This window comes from Nematolebias whitei, chromosome 1 (genome assembly GCF_014905685.2).
Source record: "Nematolebias whitei isolate Nwh7 chromosome 1, NemWhi1, whole genome shotgun sequence".
Lineage (NCBI taxonomy): Eukaryota > Metazoa > Chordata > Actinopteri > Cyprinodontiformes > Rivulidae > Nematolebias > Nematolebias whitei.
Window position 1 is genome coordinate 50205412 of NC_056498.1, and position 11059 is coordinate 50216470.

The window sequence follows — 11059 nt, forward strand, 5'->3', positions numbered from 1 at the left end:
CAATGTCATTGTGTACTTGTATTTCCAACACTCACTTTTGAAATGAAACTTGCAAATTATACATTTTGATGAATAATTTGCATGCTTTTTTTCATGCATGTGAGGTCATCACATGCAAACGTTTGATAGATTTGCTTGAAACATTTGATTTGGAATGTAACTGAACAATAAATGCAGCCAAACAATGAGCACTAATGAAATTTAACCATATCATGGACATAACTCTCACAACAGTTAGGGTTTTATTAGGACAAAAAGTAACACATAACTGCTCAGCTATAATGGCTTTACAGTTATTTCGATATATTAAATTAAAACCATGTTACTTTTCTGGTTTAAACAAACATAAATTGTGTTTTACTGACGAACATAAGCATAAACTTTTAGCTCTAAGTGAAATCTTTACGCAGAGCGAAGTCAAGGTTGGTTGTTCCACACTCTGCGTGAACGTTCCATGATTGACACATTCCACTGACCAATCAGACGCCGACATTTCCGTTCCCGAGAGCCAATCAGAAGGCGCAGATTCGTACACAGAAATCTACGGCGCTGTCATGCTAGTTAGAGCGGCCTGAGGTCCATAGAAATTTGACAGCTTCACAGGTGAGACGACCGTCCAGAGGCTGTTTCACTTTACATTTCTGGATTTATTTTCTCCTCGGGACTCTCTTTACTGTGAGCCTGGGGTTGTCACAGTCAAAAAACAACCATTCGAAGTCTTATTACTCCGGCAGCATGAGCAAGAAGAAAAAGGACTGGAAGACTGAAAAAGGTAAGGCTTGTTTTGGGGGGGAGTTATGGAATGATGTCCACGGCACACACAGCATAAATCCTAACTATGCAGGAATATTGACGGACACTTTGTTTGCTTTCTGCTTATTGCTTTCACAACTTGTTTTATTTGTTACCCTCACGGGCTCTGTACAGATGTTACTGTTGCGCCTGCCGCAATTAAATGCTTGACATTCGCAACAACCCGTTTATTCAGCTCTTCGTGCCATTCAGCTGCTCACAGCTGACCCCAGTTTATTTCTGTACCCGTCTTTCAGCCACTAACAAATATTTCCTGTTTTTCTACCTGTGTGCACCTGTAGGCTCCACATTTTCCTGCACCTAAATGCCCTACCTGCTGTCAAACTCTGTTCCATAAGATAAACGGCACGTTTAATGGGAGCAAAACGTGAAATGTATGTTTTAATTTACAGGAACGGAAGGAAGAATAACCCTCCTTGTGCTTCAAATGCTGCAAAGTTGCATAAGTTGTTTTGACTCCATGTGCTTGCAGTGGGACCTGTTGACTATTTAAAGAGGTTAAAGGATTTTATTTATTTATTTTACTGAGTTACTGACCTGTTTTGCTCAGTTGGATACCCCCCAAGTCACTTCAGGTGTATTTTTTTTTATCTCTTCTTCTTTCGGCTGCTCCGTTCTTCAGGGGTCACCACAACAACTTAAGTTGCACGAAGACTTTGCAGTTGTTTTGACGCCGGATGTCCTTCCTGACGCAACCGCAAATCACCGAGCTACCACAGCCCTCTGTGTGGAGCAGAGAGCTGCTATCTAGGGCGCCCGGGGGAGCAGATGGGGATTAAGAGCCTTGCTCAAGGGCTCAGAGTGGGGCAAATGAGGTTGGAGACGGGTATGGGTGCTTCACCAATCCCACCTGCATTTTGATGTTGTCGGTACCGGGAATTGAACCAGCAATCATCCAATTACAGGCCCACCTTCTTTAACCTCTGCCCTACCACTCCCTCGTGGGGTGTACAGCCAGTGGTGAGCAAAAGCTTTAGTGGGGTGGGCTTAAATTTCCTGAAATTTTTTGCAAATTGCGTTTTTTTTTTTGTGTGAAATTAAAACCGATATATTTAGCTTAATATTTAATTTATTGTTGTTGTTTTTGTTTGTGTGTGAGTAGAGGTTGTGTCTCGTGAAAAACCGCCTCGTCTAATAAATCGGAGAAACGGACGCCTTCCACCCCCGGTCGACAGGTGCACAGCTTTCTGAACAGGATTTCTAATTTTATTTAAAGTAATAGTTCTGAAATAATACTCCAGAGTACAGTAGTTCCTCGATTATCGCGGGGGTTACGTTCCACACACCCCCATGATAGGTAAAAAAAACGCAAAGTAGGAATGCTATAAGCCGACCCTAACTATAAGATTTATCAAAAAGGAAAGTCTTAAGCCTGGTTTTAAAACTGGATAATGTGTCAGCGTCATGGACAAAGATTGGAAGTTGGTTCCACAAGAGAGGAGCCTGATAACTGAAAGATCTGCCTCCTGTTCTGTTTTTGTAAATTCTAGGGACCACAAGTAAACCTGCAGCCTGAGAGCAAAGTGGTCTGTTAGGAAAATATGGAACAATAAGATCTGTAATATAAGATGGAGCCAGGTTGTTGAGAGCTTTGTAGGTTAGAAGTAAGATTTTGAATTCTATTCTGGATTTGACAGGGAGCCAATGGAGAGAAGCTAAAACTGGAGAAATATGATCTCTCCCACTAACTCCAGTTAAGACTCTGGCAGCAGCATTTTGGATCAACTGAAGACGTTTTAAGGAAGTATTTGGACACCCAGATAATAAACCATTGCAATAGTCCAGTCTAGACTTGACAAATGCATGGACCAGTTTTTCTGCGTCATTTTTAGATAAGATGTTTCTAATTTTAGTGATATTATGCAGGTGGAAGAAGGAGGTTCTAGTAACGTTTTTAATGTGGGGGATAAAAGACATGTCCTGATCAAAAATAACACCAAGATTTTTAACAGTACAGTACTGAAAAGTTTTCTATGGGTACTCACCAACTCTGTAGAAGCTCGGTTCTGGTCGGGCTCAGTTCCGGTTCGACTACCCTGCAGCATGACCAAGTCCACTGCCCCGTCCAGGTTGATGTGCATGTGCTGTCACTCTAGAAAGGACACTCTGCAAGCAATGCTGCCCAGGATGTAGTCCACCACCTCGGCCTGATCCTGACCAGCACCGTGTGACCAGAACCAGGTCGAACCCCGCACGGTCTGTTCCCTGCAGCTCCCGGACTCGGGTCACACTGAGTCCAGATCAGCTGCAGCCCAAGTACTCACCAGTGAAGATCCTACAACTTGAAGGACGAGCTCAGCTTCAGAATTATTTGTGCCTTTCCTGCCAGTTTTTTGAGCTTCATTGATGGAGTAGATTTGCGTTGCAAAACTTTCCCTCCATTTTGGCAGAAAGCAGCAGCCGGAAGCACTGTTGGCTTCTGGGTAGTGTAGTTCTTTTTTGACTGGCGTTACAGTATAGGCTTATTGAAAGAAAACTAAAAAATAGTGGTGCCTGTCCGAAGTATTTTATTCGTAATTTTTTTAATCTCATCTCAATCACGTGAGTAATATTAAAGTTGACAAACCGGGAAAGAGCGAGTTTGCAAAAGTTGAACCACAAAGTAGCGAGGGACCACTGTAACACAGTTATATGTGGGGAAAAAAGTTCAGTGAAGCAATTCTAAAATAATAGAAAAGTGAAAAATGATGACGGAACATATCACCAAATCAAATAAAAGATTCAAGTGGGGATCAAACCCACAAACGCCATTGACCCCCCACAGTCAAAAATACACAAGCCACAAAATGGATTAAGGTCCTACCATGTAGTTACCAGTACAAATTTCCTGTTTAACTTTTCTCTGTTCTTAAAAGGAATTAAAACCAGAATATCTCCACTGTTTGTCTCAGCAGGTTTCGCTGCAGCTGTTCCTGGGTTTGAGCTCACATTAGGTCTAGGTCAAGGTCGTATCAATGCGCTAAAACCAACCAAACACATCTACAGGGCAGAAAATCAGAATTGAACCTGCCTGTTCAGATCACTGGCCGCACATTCAGATCCGCTTTACGAATGTCTGTCGTTGAATGGTACTGCCCCATATCGGTGAATAAGTAAAGAACTGCGGATGAATCACTAAATATTTTAAATTCCACTTAATTGACAAAATACGTGACAAATATACAGAACAAAACAATACACAGCAAGCTCTGTAAATAAGTAATTTACATTATTTCTTAGGAGGAACTACTTTGTGAGGCGAATGATTTACCTGCCCGCACAGGTGTAACTAATCACCATAACTGTATTGAATTTCTCCAGTGCTTATTTGAATTTTATCGAATGATTTTGCAAATGTTTTGTCATAAACCTTTTTTAATTGATATGTTTCTAAAATCACCTAAACATTTCAGAGATATTTAAATTTCATTTTTAGGTAATTAGTCACAAGTAGCAGAACTAATGAACGAGTTCCAAAAGGAATCGGCTTTAAAACACGTGTCAAAATGATCGCCAGCGGACCAGAAATGGCCCTTTTCACCATTTAATGTGGCCTACAACATTTTATATGTCTAAATCCTGGTCTACCAATCTGTGACGGACTGAGCCTCACTTGCAGTTTTATTTTTATTTTATTTAACCAGGCGTAGTTAATGCAGTCTTCTCATGGCAGCTACGTAGCTAGATTTGAAGCCATGGAGGTGAAGCTTGAATTTTTCAGTAATCTTTTGATTTTGATGTATTCGGAAATTGTTGGTTTATTTAAATCAGGACTGAAAACATTAGTTTACTGCAGGTTTCCGTTAAAGTTGGAAACATATTTCATCTGTAAGAACTAATAATAATTATTAAGGGGTGCACCGATTGCAGTTTTCTGGCCGATCACGATCACTGATTTCTAAAAAGTCTGACCTGCCAATTCCGATTTTGGCCGATACCGATTTAGTTTTATAATCGACACTGTCAGGTGTTATAAGGTCACAATACACCTTCAATTTCCAATCTTATTTTGTTGAAAAACAGACCCTTGAACAACATCCTAGAAACAGTACAAACTTGTTTTAACTGGCCATGAGGTAGCGCTCTGAAATATAAATGAAGTTTAGACAATTGTTAAAACAAACAAAAAAAATCGGTAAAATCAGTTTCTTATGCAAGTATTGGCCGATTTCCCAAAATTAAGGAAATTGGGGCCGATTTTATCGGTGCACCCCTAATAATTATGCCTTTTATAAAGTTAGCTTATTTTCTTTAATCAGTACTTTTTTTGTTCTAAATTATATATACATCTTGGAAAAAGGTGTATATGTGAAAATTTGTACATTAAATCTGAAAACATAGCTTAGTTTTAAACTTGTTTTAATAAATACGAACCAAGAATGTGTCTCGGCTAGGATCAAGCTTTTAATTTGTCCCCATGTGTAACTGAGTTTGACCTTTTGCCTTAAGACATAATCAAGGTACGGCAAACTGTATATGAAACGATTTAACTTATTTCTTATCTTTATTATTAAAACTGTTCATGAATGGTTTAGCAAGGGGCTAAAGCTGGAGTTGTGGAACAAAGGAAGTGTCTTGAGACAATCTCCAGAAATGAAATAAATGTTAAAGATTGTTACTAGTAACACATTTTAGTTATCATGTGAGGACAGAGTGATATGGATATGGTGATATGGAGGAAGATGTATCGCTGTGGCAATCCCTGAAGTTAAGACTGAGAGATGACGATGTCATCATTGTGATAAACAAACAAAACTGTGCAAATTGATATAAAGCTAATTGTTGAAGCTGTTTGCGTAGTGATTGTATTATTTTATTTAAGTTGATTTATTAGCAACTATTATTACTACTAATAATTAGTAATTATTATTAGTTAATTTATTGTAGAAACTAAACTTGAGCTTAGGTATAACAGTAAGTTTGGAACATCAAAGATAATAGTGTCATTATGGCATGTGCCCCCCCCCCCCCCCATTTCAAACTTATTTCTTCTTCGGCTTTTCCCTCTTCAGGGGTCTCCACAGCAAGTCCTCCATCTCACTCTGTCCTCTGCATCCTCTGTCCTCACTCCAGCTACCTCCATGTCCTCTCGAACTGCATTCATATAATTTATCTTGGCCTTCCTCTTTGTCTTTTTCTTGGCAGCTGCATTTGTAAAAATGCCAATCTACCTTCAATACCTTTACCAACATACCCTGTCCCTCCTCTGGACATGTCCAACCCATCTCAGTCTGGCCTCTAACTTTATCTCCCAGTTGTTCAACCTGTGCTGTACCTCTGATGATCTCATTCCTAATCTTACCCACCCTTGTTACTCCTAAGGAGAACTTAAACATCTTCATTTCTGCCACTTCCAGTTCTGTCTCCTGTCTTTTGTCCATGTCTCTGTCTCCAGCCCATACAACATAGCTGGTCTTACCATCTTGTGAACTTTTTCCTTTGACTTTTGTTGACACCCTTTTGTCACAAATAACTCCTGAAACTTTTCTCCATCCACTCCATCCTGCCTGGACTCTCTTTTTCAACTCTTTACCACGTTCTCCATTTTCCTGGACAGTGGACCCCAAGTTCTTGAAGTCCTGTACCTTTGTGACCTCTGCTCCTTGTAGCCTCACTGTTCCACCGGCCTCCCTCTCATTCACACACATGCACTCTGTCTTACTACAGCCGACTTTTATTCCTCTTCTTTCAAGTGCATACCTCCACCTCTCCAAGTTCTCTTCCACCTGTTCCCTGTTCTCACCACAGATCACAACGTCTTCTGCAAACATCACAGTCTGTGAGGATTCCTGCCAGACCTCATCTGTTAGTTGGTCCTTCACCAGAGCAAACAAGAAGGGGCTCAGAGCCCATTTTTGATGCAATCCCACCACCACCTTGAAGCTATGTCACTCCTACAGCACATCTCACCACTGTCCTGTTGTCCTCATGTCCTGTACCAGTCTTTCTTACCACTCAGAGCCTTTAACAGCTCCTCTCTGAACTCCTCACAACTTTCTTCTTTCCTCAGCTTCCACTATTTGGTCTTCTCTGATTTTACTCTTTTTCACAACAACTGCCATTCTTCACACAACCATCTAATGCTGTCTGGCCATGTTCTCCCCTCCCACAACCTTACATTCCCCAATTTTATTCCAGTTCCCTCTTCTACACGGAATGTAGTCTACCCGTGTACTCCTGCCTCCACTCTTATAGGTCACTCTATGTTCCTCCCTCTTTTGGAAATAAGTGATGACTATAGACATTTCCATTCTCTTGGCAAAATCCAACATCTGTCCTTCCTGGTTTCTTTCTTTGACACCAAACCGACTCATCACGTCCTCATCCCCTCTGTGTCTTTCACCAACATGTGTCTGCTCCAATCAACACTCTCTCCTCACTGGGAATACGCCATCACTTCATCCAGATCCTTCAAATTTTTTTCTTTCTCCTTTACATCCAACCTGTCGAGCCCAATCACCGACATTTAGCATCAGACCTTCTACTTCTACCTTCAGACACATCACCCGATCTCACACTCTTTACACCTCTACTACATTCTTTGCTAACTCCTCCTACAGAACCACCCCTACTCCATTTCTCTTTCTTTCCACAATTTTCCCCATTTTAAACTGATCAACTTAATTTATTTATGACTTTTGTATGAAGCTGTAGACAAACCTAAACGTAAAGACTTTTCTGAAATAATTGCCTATACAAGGAAAAATGGAAAACTCAAGTGTACTGTAATTCTTAGATTCAGGGATGTATTTAGAATTACAGTGGTTGATCTTTTTATTTTGAACATGTTGAACACAAGAAGCTCATATATGCCTTATTTAATATAGAGATTTAGATCTAACACTTCCTTTTGAATTCCTTACTGACTACTACTACTACTACTTACTGTTCAATCTAGTGACAAAATATAGAGCTTTGCTATGTTCACATGCCTTTTTATTCATTTATGTAGAGTAAAACCAGCTTGGGAATAAAAAAAAGTAGGCAAGGGGGATCAAAAATACATTAGGGCTGTATAACCAATATTCCCACTGCAGGATTTCTGTATTTCTTACCAAAATAGGGTCATTCATTCATTCATTCAAGTTTTATTTGAACAAGGACAGCACATTAAACAATGTTACATGTTAAAAACGAAGAAACCGTTGTTTTGTACAAAGGTTTTCTAACCACAGGCTAATTTGCAAACCCAGTCCTTGGTCAGACCTTGCGTCCTGTATGCTTTAAGTTGAGTTTAAGTTTGATTTGAAGAAAAGCCTCATAACTCAGATTCTTCAAACAAGTTCCTGTAATATCCTCCTCATTTAATATCATTTACAGATGCTATGTTTTCAAAGTCCACACAGTTTGTGTTCAGTTATATTGCAATGGTTTCACAGCTAAGTGTATAATTAGGGTATTGCCACTTTTGCTGAACAGCATGTGTTTGATGAAACTGTAACAAGTTAATGCTCTTTTGAGAACTCTGGGGACAAATTAAAGGACATAATATTGTGCTGTCAAATGGAGAGACAGGAGCAAAGGTTAATAAGCAGCTGAATGAGTTTGTTTCAGGACTCCATGCAGAGTGGTTGGATCATAAAGTGGGGTTTAATCTGTTCTATCTGTTTATAGACTTCCATTATATTTTTCCTTATTGGTTGCCCAAGCAGTTTATCTTTTTTTAGGGGGTGGGGGGTGGGGGAGTCATAAATGCTTTTGTCAAAAGTCATAAATGCTGTTGTTTGAATTTTGATTATGGTCATATAAATTGCTGTGGCAAATTTCTTTCAAATTAGCCGCTAAGATATTGCAGGCTTCTCAAACGTTTTTATTTCCTGTCACAGAGCGTCAAGGGGGAATTGGAAATACCTCCCTTCCATCTGTCTGTCCCTCCTTATTTTGTCTCTCGCTTGTAGTGTAACCGAGGTTGATCGAATTTTGGTCGATCACTGAATCCCTGATATTTTCCCACAAAAGTCATATGACTTAACCAATACACCAACTCCCAGCTCAACTCCAAGCATTCGTGCTGAGTATAGACTGGAGGACCAGAAGGCAAAGTGGGAGATGCCACCAGTGGTGGTGGAGAATGGAAGGGCTACTGTGGAACGTCCAGCTCCAGACTGACAAACAGGTGATGGGTAACCAACCGGACATTTTGGTGGTCGACAAGCAAATGAAGAAGGCAGTGATAAAAGATGTAGCAATCCCAAGAAGGATGCAAGAAGCTCAATAAGTACCTAAGGTTGAAAGAGGAAAGACAGAAATTATGTGGAGTCAAAGCGGCAGTAGTCCCAGTGGTCAATGGAGCACTCAGTGCTGTGATACCTAAACAGGAAGACTGGCTCCAACAGATCAGGAACCACCTCAGAGACCTTCTCTGTCCAGAAGAGTGCAGTCCTAGGAACAGCTAAGATACTGAACGAACCCGCACACTCCCCGGTCTCTGGTAGAGGACCTGAGTTTGATGTGGAGAATCCTCCTAAATAGAAGAGTATGACGAGCTGTAAGTGTTTTTATATTGGAAATTAGGCTTTCTAATTTTGAAATTGCTTAAAAGTATAGTTTCCTCAAATGATAGGGGAGACTCTTTGGGTGGTCAGAAATTGTTTTATGGTGACCAAGGCTCTGCCATTGCACCTTTTCATGGATTAAATTGCTCGCTCTACTCGCCAGGATTCGTACACCGTGCAACTCCTACCCACTTCAATATCTTGCACCAGAAACATTAAGGTTTAGAAAAACACTCATCTCAATAACTACAAACATTCAGTATTCAAATCCCTCACCAACAGGGTACATTGGTGTACCACTTGTTATTTTAGCTTTTGTATGTGTAGAGCACCGGAAGTGTGTTTTGACACCTTCGTGAGACCGAGAACATTCAAGGCTACAGTCCTCAATGTCCAGGTTTGTCATTTCAAAAGTGTACTCCAGTAGATTCAATCATAAACAATGGGCGGCTGCCATGGTGGGTACAAAACAAACTGTTGTTGTCAGTGAAATAATTTGCACAGGCTTAAATATAGTTTTGATGAGAGAACACATGTAAATAGAATACAATTTTCCAAAACTATTAGTGCAAACAGCACAGCTCACTAGTCCGTTTGTTGCAAACACATTCAATCCAGTGAGACTGCAACAGAAAAATCACCTATTTGCTCAAAATTCAATGTTAGATAATCAACATTGTGACTGAGTGCAGTAGCCTTTAGTTCAGTAAGTCGTGTAATCTCAATAATAAGCTGGACAAGTTAACCACTGTAAGTCAAAGCAGCTGGTGAGCCTAAATTAAATAATCACATAAAGTCTCAGGTGCCTGAGAAACCACTCTGTAAGAGTTATTCACTTCCTTTTAGCCACAGACTTGAGCCGTAAGTACTCGTACAAGTGTTTTGCAGCAACGAGTTCAGCTGCTTGAAGCAGAATAAGAAATCAGAATTGACTGTTTAAGATTCAGGTTTTCATAAATATCAAAAGCAGCGAGGGCTGGGCCAGGAAAAGTGAGAAGTGATGATGTTAGCAATCCAGAGATGTGCAGGAGCTAAAAACCAAACTTTAATGCAAACATGACCTTCATCTGTTGTGAACATGGGTGGAGGTCATTCAGATTGAATAAATAATAAAAAGAAGGCACTGTGGCACTAAATGGACCGTAACAAGATAATTTATGTAAAAGAGCTTACATTAATAGTGTTATCAGGAACTGGATACTACACTAGTTGGTACCAGTTTCTGTACCATCTTTGTATATTAAAACAAATTTCTGATTTCCTTCCACAGAACGGCTGCTTGGACTCACTCAGGAGGAGAGACGCAAGGAATATCATCGGGATTTTAAAACTCTGAAAGACATCCCAACCTGGAGAGAAGAAAATACACGTAAGAGCGACCGCCTGTGTTTGAAATGATGAATGACTTTTGAATCAGACAGGGACGTCAAACTACATTTATTTACAGTGACCAAACCAATCAAAGAAGCTCTTTGTGCTGAAGAACTGACTCAGAGAAATTACTGACAATTTTAAGGAAATTAACACGATGAAGAGGTGAAGTGTGACAGGACAGCTAACTGGTAGTCATTCACACACGTTTGTCTGTCTGTCTGTCTGTACGTACATCTGTCTGTCTGTCTGTCTGTCTGTCTGTCTGTACGTACATCTGTACGTACGTATTGTCTGTCTGTCTGTCGTCCGTCCGTCTAGATGTCTGTCTGTCTGTCTAGATGTATATATGTATATCTATCTAGATGTGTATATATGTATATCTATCTAGATGTGTATAT

The 11059-nt window shown here is 40.2% G+C and overlaps 1 protein-coding gene across 1 annotated transcript in view; it reads left to right on the forward strand.

Moving 5' to 3' along the window:
• The first annotated feature begins 570 nt into the window (after nt 1-570).
• macrod2 (mono-ADP ribosylhydrolase 2) overlaps nt 571-11059 on the forward strand; it is a 612591-nt gene continuing 602102 nt past the window's right edge. The window contains exons 1-2 of the mRNA XM_037678263.1: nt 571-772; nt 10558-10656. Coding sequence (XP_037534191.1) covers nt 736-772; nt 10558-10656 — 136 coding nt within the window. The 5' untranslated portion in view covers nt 571-735. The remainder of the gene's footprint in view (nt 773-10557; nt 10657-11059) is intronic.